The sequence below is a fragment of the Talpa europaea genome, assembly GCF_964194135.1.
Source record: "Talpa europaea genome assembly, chromosome: 2".
NCBI lineage: Eukaryota > Metazoa > Chordata > Mammalia > Eulipotyphla > Talpidae > Talpa > Talpa europaea.
In genome coordinates, this window is record NC_140068.1 from 69,966,667 (window position 1) to 69,986,274 (window position 19,608).

The following is a 19,608-nucleotide window of genomic DNA, read 5'->3' on the forward strand; positions in this document are numbered from 1 at the left end:
TAGCTTTTTTTTTTTTTTTTAGAAATAAGGTTTTGTTTTCACATTCTTCCCTATAGTTTCTTATTTCTATTTCAGCAATTTTGAGTTCTTACATACTATTGAAACTTTTTTCCTATCTACTTTGGATTTCATTTAACACTTTTATCAGTGTATAAAGGTGGGAGCTTAGGTTATTGAATCGAGATCTTTCTTGTCTAATAAAAGTGCTTAGTGTTTCTGCTTTTAAATTAATTTTCAATCTACTGCTTGGGATGCATACCACAAATTTTGATTTTTTTCCATCAAAAACTGATAATTTTTTCATTTCCCTTTTGACTTTTGATCTACATTTTATTTAAAATTATATTTAGTTTCTAAATATTGGATTTTAGAGATTTATTGATTTCTATTTTAATTCTATCATGGAAATACTTTGTACAATTTGATTTCTTTTAAATTTATTGAGGCTTGGTGTATGGCCTAGATAATTGGTTTATCTTGATAATTGATGTTCCATGTGCACTTTGCTATTGCTGGGTAGAGCTTTCTATAAATATTGGTAAGGCCAAGTTGGTTGACTGTGTTTTTTAAATTTCCTAGATCCTCACTGATTTTTCAGATTTGGGAAAATTTTCAGTTATTCCACACTCTGATATTTATTTTCTGACACCCCCTCCCCAGCCCCCATCTTTCATTATGTTTGTGTGACTCCTGTCTGTTGTGGTTTGTTTTATTTTGGTAGTTTCTATTATGTCTTTAAATTGCAATGTCCAACCATCTTTTAATCCTATCTAGATTTTCATCTCAGACATACTTTTACTCATGAGATCATTTGGCGTTTATATACATATATTTTCCATATCCCTTGTAAGAATGCTCAACTTTGTCAGATATTTTTGAAAATATGAAGTTATTAATGATGTATTTTAATGTCCTTGCTTGGTTGTGTAATTTTGTTGTTTCTGGGTTTGTTTCTGTTGACTGATTTCTTTTCATTATGGTTGTATTTTCATGTTTCTTTGTACATCTGGTAATCTCTCTCTCTCCACTCCCCCCCTCTCTCTCCCCTCCCCCCCAACTATTACCAGTTCTGCTCTGGCTCTTGGGAATGTCAGTTGTTCCCATCTCTGAGTTCCAATAATTGATCCACCTGCTTCTTTCCAGTGGTTGTTTTCTTTGCCTCAGGTAGTTCCACAGCATTCACTGATCCTACTCATTTGGACTTTCACCCATCACCAGAACTCTTTACTCTTTAGTTCCTGTCTGGCTCTCTTAACCCACCCGATTTCTCAGTTCTTTTTCCTCAGGTCAAGGAGACTGCAGGGCCATGTTAGTATCTCTTTTGTAGCCTGCCACTCACTGAGAACAGGAAGCTGGAGCAATTGTAAGCCTCGTGTGTTTCTTTTCTCAGGAACCTCTTTCTTGTATGCTTCTTTCCCAATGTATGGAAACCATTTTAACTCTGGGGGAGGTACCTGGCTGTAGAGTGTTTAATGGCCGAGCCTTAACAAGTTTATCTACAAATAAAATAGTAATGATTTTTCATGACAAAACAATCGAAGGAAGTTGACACTTCTCTCCCACTCTTCTAAACTCAAAGTAAATCAGAGCCACACTGGTTCTGATGAAGCCTACGTAAGGCGGGTAAAGGACAAGCTTGAGAAGTAGGGGGGCTCATTCCTATTCCCACAGGGATGGTTGGGGTTAAGTCTCTGTGCTTTTCAGCTACATTGAGTTCTTAGCTGTTCTCAGAGTATCTCATGTGGGGGTGATGGTAATGATGAAACAGCAGCTTGTAAGAGTCACCCTTTATTATCAACAGATTTTGTATTTTATAGATGTGCCCCTCCCCCAGGCATGCAGCTCGATCACTGAATGTACTATATTGCACTATTTGCTTCTGTTGAGACTGTGACACAGGTAATACTTCTATTCAACTTTGCGTACCAAGACCTGACACATTGTAGTTATTTTAAAAATTGCCATGGGATCAAAATGAAATAGGAAAAAAAGGTAAATAATACACCAGTATTTTAAAGTCTTTCTTTTAACTTTTCACAAAGGATTTGCCGTAAGTCTTCAAGTCATCTTGTCCAATCCAAAAGCTGTATTTAAGCGTCGTGGATCCCAGCCAGGGATGCAAGAATCTGACTTTCTAAAACAGATAACAACAGTTGAAGAACTGGAACCGAAGGCAAATAACTGCACCAAGGTATTCATTTCACTTGTGCTGCGTGACCTTGTTACGTGCGAGCAGTAAGTGTGGCTACGCGACTACCCAACAGGTCTCCCTCCCCTTTAGGTTCTCGTGTGGCACACGCGGACGGAGAAGGTTAATCTAGCCAATGAGCCAAAGTACCACTTGGACACAGTGAGAATTGAGGTCTAAGTTAAAGCAGCAACTGGTGCCGGTTGGCCAGCGGGTGAGGAAGAGGATGTGTGGAGGGTAGGCTGCCGAGCACTCAGGTATTGTTCACTTTACTTCAGTACAACAGCCTTTATTGTCATCTGACGGACACCTGTTTAACCAGAGTTTGCAGTTAACAAAAGCTAAGCAGATGGTATAAAATGTTTTTGTCTTCATTTGTTCTGCACATTTCCCCTAAAACTAAGCTGGAAGATCTCTGTACAGTACTGCTAAATGACACTCGCAGGTACCATTTTGAATACCTAAAATACTCCACCCTCCCCTCCCCCCCCAATTTGGCCTTATAGTTGGTAGAACAGAACAGGCTTTAGAAACAGATGACCAGTATTTCGTCAACTAAATGTTCTGTTTCTACTTAGCAATATTACTTTTTGGAAAGCTGGTGGCACTATACATTGCAGGAAATAAAACCCACAAAAAAAAAAAATCTATGGATTCATCTGTTTAATATAGGGATAGAACATTTTGTCAATACTAGGCACCATAAAATGTAAACACAATTACTGTCATAAACCCGGATATACCTTTAAGAATTGAAAGTGGCTTTGTTTAGTTACCCTGTTTGCATATAGTGCAGAGGAAGGTCTTCATGTTAGCACTATGTACATAGGAAGATCCAAATTACATGAGAGGCAGATAAAATTTGCATTCTTTAAACATTTGTTAAGTTTTGCAGTAGCATCCAGGTTTATCTTCCTTTCACTAACCACATTCCCTGTTAAGCACATCATAACAGCACAGTAAGAGTGAATGATGAAATAAAAGAATTCTGATACACTAGAAAACAGTCTTCGGTGATACATTTACATCCTATTTATATGATTAAACATCTGATCATACAGTATCTTCCTACAGGATTACCGGCTAATTTGGGGGTGGGGTTTACACTGTTAGAGGTATTACTAACATGATAACTACTTCCCTTATATATGCAAACATTAGAGCTATAATTTTATTGAGTAAAACTGATTAAGCAAGTTGACTGAGCAGCTTCTCAATGAAATCATGGGAAATATGAGCAAAGCTGCCCTTGACATAAAATGGTTTCTCAACCTGCTTTTCACATCAAATTTAATCAGTATAGACCAACACGGTCAATCAGATAATTCTTAATATGAACAAATGGGGAAAAAGAAAAAATATATATGTACATGAATAAACAGGGGAACTCAGATGCGTTTTAGCAAGGAATGTCAGGTGGTAGTTCTGGATGAAACTTGTATTGCAGTTTTCATTTCCACAGTTGTGTGCTGAGAGTCTGACCCGATGCGCTTCCAGACCATCCTGCTGTTGTGTTGGGGGGCTGGCCAAAACCCACTGTAGGGTTTGCACTACTGATACTCATGCCAGCCATTTGCTGATTCATCTGTGAAACACAAAAAGCTTAGTTTAAAAAGGCTAATTTCACTTTGAATTCTGTAACCACAGTTAGACATTTTTTAATAGCCACCGTTATATTAGAAGCAGCCTTTGTTTGAACTTGATTTTAGTCAGCGATACTGAGGTGTAATAGCATTACAAGTATTTTTCACCAATTTGATATTCAGTCGAAGCACTGGGGAAAAAGCCAAGTGTCATACAATTATTTTTCTACAGAAAACAAATAGCTACTCTAGTTCCCCTTGTTGATTATTCATTTTCTAGATTATCCCAAGGTTGACCATAACTTAAAAAAAGTGCCACAGTAGTCTTTGATTTCATATCTGGGTAATGTGTATAACTGCTGGAAGTCTTAGAAAGCAAAATATTTCAAAATTACGAATTTTGTTATGAGGACCTGTCTGCCTTTACTAAAGTCTTAAATGGCCCTTATTATGTACCTTCTAACTTTTTTTTAATGGCCATAAGTCTTTTCTTGCTTATTTAAATTTTCATTATGGAAGGTATAAGATTACATGTATTTTTTCTTCCAAACTGTACTGATAAGTATATAAGCATCTTAACACTTTCCAAGATTGATAAGACAATGAAGACAAATTTTGCCACAGAGGTCACTGATCAGGCCATAAGTGTCTGAAGGGGCATGTCTTCATACCTACTACAGGAAGTTTTAACCACCTGTATATGGTTGGCCAACAGGTTCCACTGAGGGCTTGCTTGAGAACTGCATCACCCAATTCTTTGGTTAACAGGTTCATCTAGTACCTTAACCTGAGCATACTTCAGCATTTTGGCTATTACTGACATCTGGTAGGTACTCAAGTAATTCTGACACTCCCAGAGAGTTGATACCAATGTCGTAGATATTCCTTCAATGACGATCATAAAAGTAACTTGGAAATCACAAGAGGGTGTTCCCTCCATACCTCAAGGTGTAAGGTAAAAACAGTTGAAAAGAAATGCCAAGTTCACCAAAATTCTAGATTAACACCAAATAGAAAGGAGGCGACAGCTTGGGAATGTGAGCCTAATGCTAAGGGCCTTTGTGTGGGGAGCCAGAGAGAAGTTAGAATGTATCAACCTACAACAGAAATTGACTTGAAAGCAGTAATACTAAAATGCCATTTCTTGACTCTAAACTGAGATAAAATAGGATTTATGAGGGGCTCTCTAAGACAAATACAGACCTGTTCAAATCTTAGGGTTTATCTACAATTAAGCTTAGGTTTAAAAAGAATACCTAACAAAGATTTTTACACATCCATGTGCAGTAGGAACTAATCTGAATAGTGTTTTGAGGCTAAATTGCAGAAGTTACTAAATACTCCCTAATTACTAGGTTAATAAAGATAGGCTGGTCTCAGTGGACAATAAAAACAGAACACTGGGGAGCTAGGTTAAAACTTAGTGCTAATTTCAAAGGTGGCAGGAGTCTCTCAAGAGGTTCTAGCTGTTACAAAGAGATTAGAGATGGTCGCCATTAAGAGTTCATTTGTCTATTTGACAAAGATAGTTTTGACTTCAGAAAAAAAATCTGGTTTCTTTGATTTTGGAGAAGTTGGAGAGTAAGTAAAGACCTACCTGAGCGAGGCTCCACTGAGGCTGCTGAGCTTGTGGCAGGCCAAACTTATTCTGGGGTGCACCAATCTGTCCCACCATACCTCCTTGAGGACCAACAACATTTTGAGGAAGTGGCATCACACCAGTTTGTGCATTTCCCATAAACCCATTGGGCATGGGCATGCCCACCATCATGCTTGCACTCTGTCCCATCACATTTCCCATAAGGCCAGGCGCTGCAGGCACAGGTACGCCCATTGCTGGAAATCCTTGAAATGCAGTTGGTGCTTGTGAGGTAAATGGTATATTTGTGGGTCCCATAAACACACCTGCCATAAGAACCATGAAAAGAAAACAGGGGTATGATATACAGCTGCACTCATTTTGATAATCACAGAAAAAGGATTAGCATCTTTCTGACCTATCAACAGTGCAAAAAATCTTAACTCCAGTCTGGATGCTCCTACTGCTCAGACTCACACCTATACCTTCAGAATGCAGACAGATCAGTTACTAACCCAACCCAGTTTAACTAGAATAAATAGGCAGTAGCACTGCATGACATCTATTATGAAGACCCGACTACACAGCAGGAGAGTATATGCTGTTGCTGCTGACTTGCATCATTAGCCGCCCACTGTCCAGTGTGTGAGAGAGAGTTGTCTGCTGTACCTGGCTTCAATGGAAGCATCTGAGGTCTCAATTTTAACTCACCTGTGAAATGCAGCTCGTTTTCTTTGAGGAAATTATCTGACCTACTGAAACTATGTAAACAAATATTATCATGCAATTTCATTTTTTAAAAAACCTAAGCTTTTTGGGAATACATGTGATAATTCAGACTGCTGATTGTTTACAGTGTGGCATTTTCTCTGCAAGTACAGTTATAAATTTCATGCGAATCAAATTTAAATTATTCTTCAAACACATAATTCATGTCTGATAAGCTTGTGAAATATTAAGTGATATGTAAACAACTTGTTAATTCCAATAAAGTTTGGTGAATCCTGTACATACTCTTTAATTCTAATTTTTCATTCATTTCAGTTATATAGTTGTGTTAACTGTAATCACCATTACACAGAAAAATAGGGAAGATAATGTAATTGATGTGATAAATTTCTAGCAACGGGACAGCAATTCACTGCAAGCAGATTTCAAAATGAATTACCAGGAGTACTCTGCTGCTGCATGGTTCCTGTACCATAGAGAGATAAGATGGAATCTTTGGAGAGTTGTTTCCTTGCCACCTCTTCTGACTTTGTAGTTGGCTCAGTGAAGAGATCCAGATCCCCAGATGTAACTGCAGACAGAGTGGCAGCTGCTGGTACAGATGATGTCCCCTGAGACAGACAGCAAACCAAGCTGTTGCATTCTGCACACTAAAAGCTCATTCATCACTTAAAATCCAAATGAAGTTATATGAAACTAGACAAATCACTGTAAAAGGTAAAATGTGACATTAAGAGGCTTATTCACAAGTCCACACGAGAACAATATGAAGGACAAAGGTATGGTGTTTCCTGTTTTGAATCTGATACTGTAAAAAGGCAGATCAGTGGTCTCTTGTAATAAGTGGTTTATCTGCTAAACTGATGCTGAGTTTTGCCCATCGCATCCTGGTCACAATCGGCTCAACAATAGGTTTGTGGCTGCTAGCTGAACTGGTATCCCTTGGAATCAAGACTTTCTCCAGCTGAAAGAATCCTGCAATGGCTGATTTTGTCTTCATAAAAAAATTATTTTTCAAAAGCTACATCACATTTTTACAAACCTAATCTATGTCAGCTTTAACCACAATATTAGAATGCTTCCAGTCTATCCAGAAATGAAATACAGCAACACTTCAACACTTCAACATTCAACTTTATCTTTTGTTCCACTTCTGGGCATGGAACAAATGAACACATACAAACATGCAGGTATTTAATATAAAACAAAAATTTTCACCAAATCTCTATCTTGCACATGGTATTATATAATCACAACTGATAACCTCATCTTGTGGATCTCATTAAATATTCAATTGCCTTTGTTTATATGGATTTGTTTTGGAGATGAAGAGTTTCAAAGAATTTTATGGAAACTAGTAAAACCTGGCTAAGAGTCTTCTCAAGCCATAAAATAAGGTGAGTAGCAAATAGAATTAAAAACAAGTTCAGGGCCTCCCTGGTGATGCAACCAGTTAAGATGCAACCTATGAAGCTGTCCTCAGCCTCTGAAGCATGAGTTTGATTGTCGGCCAGGGAGCTACCCAGATGGCACAGCAGACCTCTCCTGACTCGCCCGCTGCTCCCCTCAGCAGTGTACTTTGGTCAATCTGCCTGTTCTGCTCCACACTCTGTCTCTGGTGAATCCTCTCACCCCCCACACCTCTGGCCTGTACCCCAGTTCTTGTATGCATAAATAAATCTTAAAAAAAGTTCAAACATTTAACATCTTGGCTAAAAAAAAAAACCCTGTAATAAGTTACCATCCGGGCACTGTACTCACAAACCAATTTCAGCAGAGCAATAATCTGAATCTGTTATGATGACCTAAGCAAGAATTTCGAGATAAAATATCTGAACTGTGCAGGAAATGATGAAATACCAAATATATTAACAATGCACTTGAATATATCCAAACTACCACTGAAGCGGATCACAGAGACTAAGAGCATGTACTTACTGTCGTGTGCTTTTGTCTCTCTTCTGTACAGGAGAGAATAGAGGTAGCTGATGACCAAAAGAGGTGATTTTGCACAATAGCAGGGTTAAACACCCAGTGTTTACAGTTAATGTTAGATAACAGAGCAACTATATATATATCACCAAGTGATTTTTTTTCATCATGTTCAGTTTCTATGCATTCTAACAATCTGCTACAAAACTTGGGGGGAGGGCATAATGGGAGGGGGGCAAGAGTGTATTCCCTGTAGAAGAAATACAACTACAAGAAAACCTTAAAATGGTTACTTAGGAAAGCTATTACTCTAGTCTCATGCTAGAGTAGTCTCATATTCACATCTATGATTTTTCTAATGAAGATAATATGGAACATGTACCTCAAAAATGAAGTCTAAAACCAAGCAATATAAATAGTAAGAACACAAACGTCTACCTACCTACTTTTGGTTTTTTCAGTTGCTAGCACCACGATTCCAATATAAAAAAAGAACTTTTGTCTATCATTTTACATTTCAGGAGTCTGAAAACCCCTAGCCAATGATCTCTAGCAGTCTGGGATGCTACGCTTGAACCAAGGACAGACCACAGTATTATGCAAGTCTTGCTATTATTGGTGTATGTATATAATAGAACAGGAAAGGGAGCGTTTTGATATGTCGGTGTGTCACCAGTGGGGACTCTGGATCTCATTCCATTTCTCAATGGGGGGTCTCATTCCCCAATACTCAGGTATACTCCTGTCACTTGAGTATTTCTAACCTCTTTTATTAGAATTTGTTTTTGTCATTTGTCCTCAGAAAATCAAATCAGGAGTAAAATAATAAAGAGTTCAGAGTCATTCCTACTGGTGTCAAATCAACTGCTATAATAAAAATAAAAAACCACCAAAATTAGTACATTACATTGTACCAGTTGTAGACATAAAATGAGCATTTTAACCTGTCCCTTTCACGCCCCCCTCCATTTTCAAAGACATTATTTTGAAAACATGTCTGGATTTTAATCTCTACATGTAGTTTAGATGAAAGATAATTCTGTTCACAAAATATAAAAAAAATTATCCCTATCATGAAGGCAATATTGTTCTACTTGTCACTCTGACAATAAACAGAACAAGGAAGTAAACTGAACGCCTCAGATATAGAAACTAATTCTCCAAGCAGCTTGCAAAGCAATTCTCATACACCAGTGGCACCTACAGAAGCCTAGCCTCAACAATGCTAGACCAAAAGAAATTACTTTTCATGGTCAAACTGTCAAGTGTCCTAATGTATCTTCCTACAGCCACAATATTAGCACTGGACATCACATGTATAACCTGCACAAATTCACAGTATGATATGAAGCACCAGTGCAGTACTTGGTCCCCATTTTTATGTGCTACAGTAGAGGGAGAAGGGACAAAGCCATAAAATAAAAACTCACTCTCCTGAAAATACATATTAATGCTGCAGAAAATCTTGATAAAGATCACTTTAAACTAATTATCCCTAAGTAATCTATTGGCTAATTTCTGGTGTTAATTATATAGTGACTATCATAATACAAATAAATATGTATAATAAGAGTATATGTAATTAATCTCAATAAGACGCAGGTTCTTATAAAGACTTTCCACCCAAACAATTACCATTTGGCTCAGTTTTTCTACAGAAAAGGAAATGTTTAACCTCAAAAGTTACGCTATATTGAAAGTGAAACACTACATGATATGCACATCAAAGACATCTTTGCAGACACAGTGATAGTGAAGCAGTGATAGTGAAGGCAAAGCAGTGATAGTGAAGGCAAAGATAAACAGCTGGGACTACATCAAATTAAAGAGCTTCTGCACAGCAAAAGAGACAATAACAAAAACAAAGAGAAACCCCACCAACTGGGAGAATATTTTTGCACACAAAACTAATGATAAAGGACTGATCACAAAAATCTACAAAGAGCTGATGAGATGCAACAAAAACAAAATAATCCCGTCAAAAAATGGGCAGAAGAGCTAAAAAGAAACTTCTCTGAAGAGGAAATGCAAATGGCCAACAGGCATATGAAAAAATGTTCACCATCACTTGTAATCAGGGAAATGCAAATCAAAACTACAATGAGATACCATCTCACACCAGTAAGAATGGCACATATTAAAAAAACTAGCAACAACAGATGTTGGCGAGGTTGTGGAGAAAAAGGAACTCTCCTGCACTGCTGGTGGGAGTGCAAACTGGTCCAACCACTATGGAGAGCTGTGTGGAGATTCCTCAACCTGCTAAAGATGGAGCTTCCATATGATGCAGCAATTCCACTCCTAGGTATTTACCCAAACAATTCCAAAGAGCACCTGCACCCCTGTGTTCATAGCAGCACTGTTTACAATAGCTAAGCTTTGGAAACAGCCCAAATGCCCAAAAATAGATGACTGGATCAAGAAGATGTGGTACATATATACCATGGAATATTACTCAGCATTCAAAAAAGATAAACACATGCCATTTGCAGCAACATGGATGGAGCTGGAAGGGATCATGCTCAGCGAAATAAGCCAGAAAGAAAAAGAAAAATACTGGATGGTCTCACTCATAGCAGGAATCTAGAAAACTTAAATAAGGGACCAGGGAAAAGATTAACTATAAGAAAGAAAAAAATCAAAATCAACAAACAACTATGAACCAGAGACACTCTATGGGGGGTGGGGGGCGGGGAAAGGAGGGCTTGGGGTCAAAATAAGGGGGTTGTAATTGTATGGGGAATATAAAAAATAAAATTAAAAAAAAGTTACGTTATATTGAAACAAATTCGCTGTTTATATAGTGTAAATTTTAAATAGAATCTTAAAATTGTATGCTTAAGAGTAATCTGTATTCCTGAAAGTTCAAGTATTTCACCTTAAAGAAAAACATACACTGCATGGTATCATTTATATGTGAAATCTTTAACAAAACCATCAAACTCAGGAACAGTGGAATGGTGACTGCCAGGGGCTGGGTGATGTGGGAAATAATAGAGGTTGTTAAAAGGGCACAAACTTACAGTAAAAGATAAATTAGGTCTGGGGAATCTAATATAAAACATGGTGACTATAGTTGATTATATTGTTTTGTATCACTGAAATCCTAAGAGTAGAACTGAAGTGTCCTTATCAAAACAAATAAAAAAAAGGTGAATACGTGAGGTGGTGGGAAACCTTTCAAAACGTACAGCAGTTCATTATGTTGTCACTTTATATGGATTACAATTTGTTACTTATACCTCAATAAAGCTAAAAGAATTAAGTATTTTACAATTAAAAAGGAATGAGAAATTTGTGTACTATTAAGGCAATTCAAAAATATTTTTATCATTAATATGTTCTGAATGGTTTTATAAAAACCCATTAAAATAAGATAGGTTTTACTCTCATAAAAAAAATGTGCCAGAATTTCTTACTTTTGGCTTTCCTGTGGCAAGTGGTTAACACTCTCTTAGGGATGGCTCATGGAGCATAAGCAAAGAATTACTGGCTGCTAGTCAATATTTATATACCCATGGTTTAAAAACCTTGGAAGAAAGTGACTTTGTCAATCTCTGGCAAGGGTGAAATGATCTGAGTGTTCCCAGTTGTTCTTTCTAAACACTGCTGTTACCTAAAGCAAGGGTTAGCAAATTTTAGTGATTATTTTAGGCTTTGTGGCTGTTACAGTCTCTGCTGAAAACTATTCAACTTGCTCTTGTAGTGTGAAAGCAGCCACAGACAATATGTAAAGAAATGTGACTGGCTCTGTCCCAATAAAACTATTTGCAAAAAAACAAGCTTCAAGCTTAGTTTGCCAACACTGGTCTACAGTACAGGAGACATGGAAACACTGACTGCTCAGCAATAATTCTTTCAAATTTGCAATTGAAAATTTTCAAAAATGAAATAAACAGTGATCATGTAAAATCACTCTCTTACTACATACCTGAGCTGGGGGCACTACAGTTGAGGGTAAGGGATTAGAAATCATTGGTCCAAAGATGTCCAAATCATCATTCAAGGCTGGTACTGTGGTTGTATTGCCGTTGGTCACTGGTGCCTCAGCAGGGCCATCTGAAAAGAACAGAGGTTTTTGTCTTAATTGCCGAAATTACCTGAAACATGGCATTATTTTAAAAACATGTGGTCACAATGGAATACTACTCAGCAATCAAAAAAGATAGACTCATGCCATTTGCAGCAACACAAATAGCAGTAGAAGGGATTATGCTCAGTGAAATAAGTCAGAAGGAAAAAAAATAGTGGATGGTATCACTTACAGGAGGAATACAGGGAAACCGAACAAAGGGTCAAAAAAAAAAAAAGGGCAAAACCTGGTAGGCAACTTTGGATTTGAGGCTTGTAGCAGGGGGAAGGAAGGGGATTAAAATGGGTGGGACCAGCACAAAGGACTGTGGTGATGGTACACAGGTGATGTGGTGGTGGGAGATTTACAGGGACTACACCTGAGGGGAGAAATCAAATACTGTACAAAAATGAACAACAATGTAAGAAAAATGAAAAAACAAAACAAAACACATGGTTAAAAAAAAATTCACAAAGTTCACAAAATATATATCCTTCTTCTACTGTAGACTCTATCCTCTTTCCCAAATAACTTGTAATCCCCATAACCATCATGAGATGGCCACTACTTTTGAGATAACCAGATAAGCTGGGATTTGATGCCATGTTCTTCAAAATAATGCCTGCCAAAAATTTGTGTGAGGGAGAGATTGAGTTATGGCTATCCTTTCAGATCATGTTTACCTACCTTGGAAATGAATTTTGATAATTTTTAAAATGTCTGATATGTTAAATTTTAGTTACAATAAGGGTAAAAAGTGGTTAGAAAGAAAGCAAACACACTATGTAAAATGATTCTATAGGAAATATTCATTAAGCCAAGAAAGAACATCCTTTATTTAAGCATGGCCACCTGAGGTGTGACAGCAGTACTCACACACTGAACTGTAGAGTGAAGGAATGCTGAAAGAGTGCCAATATCCTGCATCAGCTTCCTACTTAACCATCTCATTCAAAAATTATATTTTATATTTCCTTTTTACATTAGTACCAAATTTACAAAATATAAGGGGCAGGGGTGGGCGATGGAATGGAACAATTCACACAGTTGTTTTCTGTGGTCATAAGTAAGTTTTCAGACCATCGTGATTCCACTCTCCTGGAACTTCTTTCCTAATCAAACTTCTATCTTAACAATTTATAATCTCATTTGATTGGTCTTTGATATGCCGTACTCCTCTAGGATAAATAAATCATCTTTTCAAACTCTTCAACATTGGGATGTCTTGTAAAGAGTAGGTACTCAAATATTTGACAAATCTGATGGAAGGTCCACCTGGTACTGGGTATTACTACCACAAACCAGACCTCAGATTTCTCTCTTTTGAAGTTTAACTATAGAAATTGGTATCTTTTATTTCCCTGTGTAAACTTCAGTGAATCACTGAGTACCATTAATTTCAATGACCAGTCACAATGTCTTACTACTGAATTTAAAAGAGCATGTGAAACCTACGAGAGGTAGTTCAGAAGACACCAACTATAAATATTATCAGAACCCTAAACAAGAAAAATTATCACTTCATATGTATATATGTCATACATGCTTCATCTATATCAAGTACTATGAACAATTTAAAGGTGAAACCAAAAAATGCATGGATTGCTAATTCATAATACATAGAATTTTAAGCTAAAACACAACCATAAATGAATTCCGACATAAAATTCCAATTTTCCATGCACAAAAGTAACTTTCAAATGCAACATTCATTTTTAAGTTAGACCTCTTCAAAGAGCTCTTTTATGTTTTCCAATCGATTCCACATTCCATTTACAAGATGTGTAGTACATTATGTACTTACGAACCAGAAATAAAATACTTTAACAAGATTAGTCTAGATTAGACACTACTCCAACAGTTCAGTAAAGAAACCCTAAGTCATAAACTGTAGAGTAAGGAACAGGGACACACCCTCACCAAATAGATTAGATTGAAATAACAAGGATGCTCTTTACTAGAAGAAAATAATGACTAGCATTATATATATGCAATTTAAATCCACCAACAGAGGCGCATGTCCTCCAAATAAAGTACAAGAAGGAACAAAAGTAAAAAACAAAAACAAAAAAACCTAGTGAGCTAAAAATAAGTTGACTATTTCTAATTTTTCAGTTCAAATGTTTTGTTTTTCCAATAACAAATACTAACAATTATAACAAATTTGTGGGGGGGGGACCTTCAACACAAGAAAATATTATTATTAATTTTTTTTGTGAACTGAGGACAATTGATATTTCCCATTGGGCATGTCCCTCTAGTTTGTAGATACCAGTGATCCAGACCAGGATCTACTTGTGTGAGAACCATGCAGTTTCTCTATTACAGGCAAATGATGTGCTTTCATTACTTTTATAAACTGTACATCTTTTAGAAAATTTTAAATATTCTAAATAGTAAGTATATTCCACGAAGAACATTAATTTATCAATACTTTCAAATCTAAATCCTATTCAGTCTAAGTAGTACATTATCTACTAACCTGTAAAATAACATGAAGCACTTTATTTGGGTTTTTGAAATCTTATTTTACCTTTCACACACTTAATGGATGATCATTTACGTGACTAATAAAAAGAGCCAAACATTTCATTTAGTATTCTGCTTGTTTTGCATCAAGCCTGACAAAATACAAATATGCACGTAAACACATACTTATTTAACCTTTATAACAATATTATGAGAGAAAAACTATTAATTGTCTCCATTTACCAATGGCAAAAATGTTAAATTTGTCCAGGATCTCAGAGATAGAGCAGTCTCAGGTTTTAGTCTAACTTTTTTACTATAAAAGCAACATATTCTTGTAATAGACCAAAAAACTGCAAAAAATGAATGTCTCCTACTATGAATGGTGGTGATGGTTGCACAACATGAATGTACCTAATGCGACTATACTACACTGTACATTGTAACTGCTTACAATGGTTTAGATTTTATGTATTTCACCACAATAAAAAAGTTCTCTACCATACATTTTCTTGCTTATAAACATGCTTGAAAACATGCTTAACACAACATTTACACAGAAATAATTTTCTTTAAGTAAAATTGTGTACTGTGTGGGTGGGGGTGTAACTGCAGTCCATGATATTACATCAATCCATAAAAACTTACTCAGTCTTCCACTAGTGGGCATTTAGATAGTTTCCAGACTGTCACCAAAGTCTACACAGTCCATGTCCTTCACTGAAAGGTGATAACTTTTATGTCAACCTCCATATGGTAAACAACTCTACTCTCATTCCAATAAAAAAAAATATTTTAAAGCTGATCTATGAAATCTCAGAAGGGCATTCTACACAAACAACAAAATTGGGCTCTCTTTGTAACCAACTTACCACAGTTAATGGAGCTGTCATGATAGTCAACTCACAATGTTAGTCCTAGGGAGTCTGGAATCCTTTAGAATGAGGGGGAAGCATTTGCTTAGCCATAGCAATTTTTATGGCAAGGCTGACAATATATTCAGGTGACTGGGGAAGAATTCTCTTAGCTCAAAAATGTAAGGCAAGGAACTTTCTTCCAGGCCTGACCAAAGTTTCTTTCTATCTGGGCTCATGATAAACTCTCTGCTCTCACATCTTAACATATCTGTTCTTTCCTCTCTACCCCAATCTTCTCCCCACATGATCTAATATAACAGATTTCACCCCATCAATTTTCCTTGTTACTACAAAGCTAAACATTCACAGAATTGTTAAAAAACAAATCCTTAAACTAAATGGAAACTTCTCAGCCTTACAAAATCAGTAAATACAAGTTCCCAGTAGTTTTTCCCAATGGACTTCAATGTTTGCAAAATTGACTTACTATAATTGGCTTGCTAAACACATTCTTTTAAAAGGACTGCTTCAATTCATCTTGAAGGCTGTTTTGATTTTCAGTATTTAAAAAGAACAATTAAAGACTCATTTTATACCAATGGGTAGAGATTCCATTACCATCATTATAAACATCACAGGTTTACTGGACACTTTTCATTTTTCTCCATGAAATGATGGAAAAGGCATCTTCCCATTATCTCCTATTACAGAAACTAGGGCACAGAGATTAAAAGACTTAACTTGCTCAATGTCACTTTCATAGTTAAGTAGCAAAATTGGCAGTACCACAGGCTTCTGAACTCTTGACTACTGAGTAATTTCTAAACTATATTTCTTCACGTCATGCAATTATCACAACTGTACCTAATTAGAAAGAAATGCTTAAAATTCTGTAAATTGGTTTAAAAATCAATTTTTAAATAGTTTATAATTATTTGAACTAAGTTAAGACAAGCAGTGGCAAATAGATCAAAAACTATTCAGTGCCACTCATATCTCATCATCTCCCCACAACACTGTCCTCCTACCAAGCTCACTGTCTTCTCAATTTATGGGGATGTGACCACAGTTGGATGTGGTCATCAGTGGTCAGGCTGGGTTAAGGGAAGCAAGTGTGGGATATAAGCAGGTCTGGATCAATAGAATCTTCACAAAATACCATGAGTTCAATACATCCCTTTGATCTAGGGTTTACTAACAGTACATTCTTCGCTGATTAAATAGACATTCAGAGGTCACAAAAGCAATATAATACCAGAAGTTGAACAGTTTCTCAGATAAATAAAACATAAATAAGGCTCGCTCATATTAAATTATTTAAGTAGAGTGAATTGCCATAATTTAAGAAAAATATTAAAACCCATGGCTTTTATTTTATGTACATGCACACAACAAATGGAAACCTCTCCAGGGTGGAGGAGACCTCAGACTAACCCACACACATTGCTTTCTATCAAAGGAGTGAATGGTTATGCAAACAACTAATCACAATCACCAGAGACATGCACATCAGCATGCATGTAGCTGTGTTCCTTGCTAGGCTACAGAATGGCAGTGGGAGCAGCCAACAGCAGGAGGAGGCAGCAGCTCCCTTTAATCAGTATGCAGAAACACAACTTGGTGGACAATAAAAATAATGGGAGATCCTAAGTACAAGAAAAGCCTGAGGCAAATAGAAGAAATTTAGCTGGGGACATCATAAAGAATGATAATGAAGCACAAAGGACCCCTTGAAAAAGCAATGAATAAAGAGAAGAAATTAGGACAATGCCTTCAACTGAAGAAGGAATTTCAATCTAAAAGGCAAGACATCAAGCTTACAGTTAGTAGTTTGTGAGTAACTATTTTCTTTCCATGTTACCTTAAGATTTCAGGCTAGTGTTTTATCTAAAAACTGAGTTGACAGATGACTGTTTTAAATTACACACATACTAGGAATTTCTAAGAGAATAGTTTGAGCTTGGGCCTCCCCTGGTGGTGCAGGCGATTGATGCCTCGCTGTGAAACTGTCCGCAGCCTCTGCAGCGCTGGTTCAATACTGGCCGGCCGGCTGGCGAGGGTCCCAGATGGCGCGGCAGACCTCGCCTGTCGCGGCTGCTACTCCCCTCAGCAGTGTATTTCGTCAGTCTACCTGTTCTGTTCCCCACTCTGTTTCTGGTGAATTCTCTCACCCTCCCACGCATCTGGCCTGTACCCTGGTTCTTGCATAAATAAATAAATAAACAAACAAATAAATAAATAAATAAGTAAGTAAGTAAGTAAGTAAATCTTTAGAAAAAAAGAAGTTTGAACTAAAGGAAAAAAAAGTTGTTAAAATCAGCACTATCTCACGTGGACACAGGGCATGTCCCGCATGTGTTAGTAGCCCATTTCACATCATAACAGTGACAGTGATAGGTTAGAAAAAGGTAACACTTTAAACATGACAAAGTCATGAAGGTCATGATGATCATGACATCCTCAGTATAATGAGTGAGACTGTCTTTTCTATTAACTGTGGCTATATCAGAACTCATCTGAAGCCAAGTCCAAAGTAAAGTATTTTAAGCAATAAGTGTCTTCTTGGTCCATTCCAAGCGCCTTTGAATAATAAACTATACACAAAAGGAAGTAAGAATATAATAACTTTGCATTTTTAAAAAATTTATTTATTTATGCATACAAGAGCTGGGGTACAGGCCAGACATGCAGGGGGTGAGAGGATTCACCAGAGACAGAGTGGGAAACAGAACAGGCAGACTGACCGAAATACACTGCTGAGGGGAGCAGCGGGCGAGACAGGAGAGGTCTGCTGCACCACGTGGGTTGCTCCCTGGCCAGCCAGGGATCGAACTCGTGCTGCAGAGGCTGCGGATTGCTTCATAGTGTGGTGCTTAACCCCTTGCGCCACCAGGGAGGGCCCAACTTTGCATTTTGATAACACATCTTTAAGACTAATATTTTTATTCATATTTTACTGCCAGGTACTCTGAACCAAAGAAGTTCTCAGTTTAATCCTATCATTTCAAGAAAGGCTACCCAAGAAGTGTAGGATTTCAACAAAAGTCTGAGTGTCCCTTTCCTATGCAGGGTTAGAACAGTTTACATGGCAGTCCTCCTCTATTTTTATAAAAGCATCTCAAGGGCAGGGGTGAGCTTCACAATTCAGTCCAGGCTAAGTCAGAGTCCAAACTGAGGAAAGAAATGACTCCCAGGAATCCATTACACCAGGCACCAGTTCCTTACCAAATCTAGGAACTACAAAAAGGCATCCTTTGCATGGGCTTTAATATTTTCATTTAATGCCACGGGGAGGCACTCAGAATGGATAGCCGCACGTGTGAACACTTTATCCCACAATGGCACCATGTTTCTATCCTGGAGCTCCTGTTCTCTCCCACCCCTGCCCTCTCACCAGGAAGAGATTGCACAACTACCTCTTTAATGCTTGGCACAATGCAAATGCTCAATCAACAATTGATGAATTGAAATGCTTTCTAGATTTATAGGATTTGCTGGTGACAGTAAAGCCAGGTGGCAAAAGATAGTCAGGTGATCCTACTTTTGTTGGGAGAAAAAGTGAAATAATGATGTTATTTTTGAAAAGCACCAGTTAATATGGCAGTCCTGATTACAAAGTTCCTACTGAGTTCCTGACTTCTTTACCACCACATTCAGTCCTCACCGATCCTTCCCCTTTGAAAGTCTCCGAGCATAGGAACACATTTTCCTGGAAGACCCTGCAGCCACTCCTGTGGATCTCTTCACTGGCTCTTCCTCCTCTGTTTTCACAACCACAGTCTCCGCATGGACTGTTTGCTTAGGCTACGGTATAAAGGTTTCTTGACTGGAACCCCTACCCCAGGGCCTCCTCTCTCCAGTTCCCTGACAATGAAGAGGAATGGCACTTCAAAGTCACTGCTGCCACAGCGCCACACACAACTATTCATTTTCAAGTCGATACCCCTCACCAACCTCATCACCTTACTATCCTCTCCCACAGCGCTGCTCCAAGTATGCTACAGAGCACTGACAGGTGCCCCGAAGCAGTGTGCTCAGTAAGATTCACTGGGTTTTAAGTCATGATATGCTTTACAAAGGTAAGACACTAGGAGCTGCATTATCTGGATAGTTGCTTATCTTTTCCAATTGTTATTCCTCTATAAATGACTTCCATAACACATTAGAACTTATTGACATAAGTTTGCACAGTACAATAA

General features: G+C 37.5%; 2 protein-coding genes across 4 annotated transcripts in view; one reads left to right on the forward strand and one right to left on the reverse strand.

Annotated features, from left to right (window-relative positions):
* Positions 1–2,368, forward strand: part of B3GAT2 (beta-1,3-glucuronyltransferase 2) — a gene marked incomplete at both ends in the record, with an annotated part of 40,042 nt that extends 37,674 nt beyond the window's left edge. Inside the window, 2 exons of the mRNA XM_084229093.1 lie at positions 2,043–2,191; positions 2,282–2,368. Of these exons, the coding sequence (XP_084085219.1) occupies positions 2,043–2,191; positions 2,282–2,368 (236 nt within the window). The remainder of the gene's footprint in view (positions 1–2,042; positions 2,192–2,281) is intronic.
* A 1,193-nt stretch (positions 2,369–3,561) lies between these two features.
* The window catches only part of LOC311167585 (stromal membrane-associated protein 1), a gene marked incomplete at its 5' end in the record, with an annotated part of 190,831 nt that continues 174,784 nt past the window's right edge, over positions 3,562–19,608 (reverse strand). For all 3 annotated transcript variants that reach the window (XM_084228679.1, XM_084228678.1, XM_084228677.1), the window contains 4 exons: positions 3,562–3,773; positions 5,369–5,676; positions 6,519–6,690; positions 11,943–12,070. In XM_084228679.1, the coding sequence (XP_084084805.1) occupies positions 3,639–3,773; positions 5,369–5,676; positions 6,519–6,690; positions 11,943–12,070 (743 nt within the window). In that variant the 3' untranslated portion in view covers positions 3,562–3,638. The remainder of the gene's footprint in view (positions 3,774–5,368; positions 5,677–6,518; positions 6,691–11,942; positions 12,071–19,608) is intronic.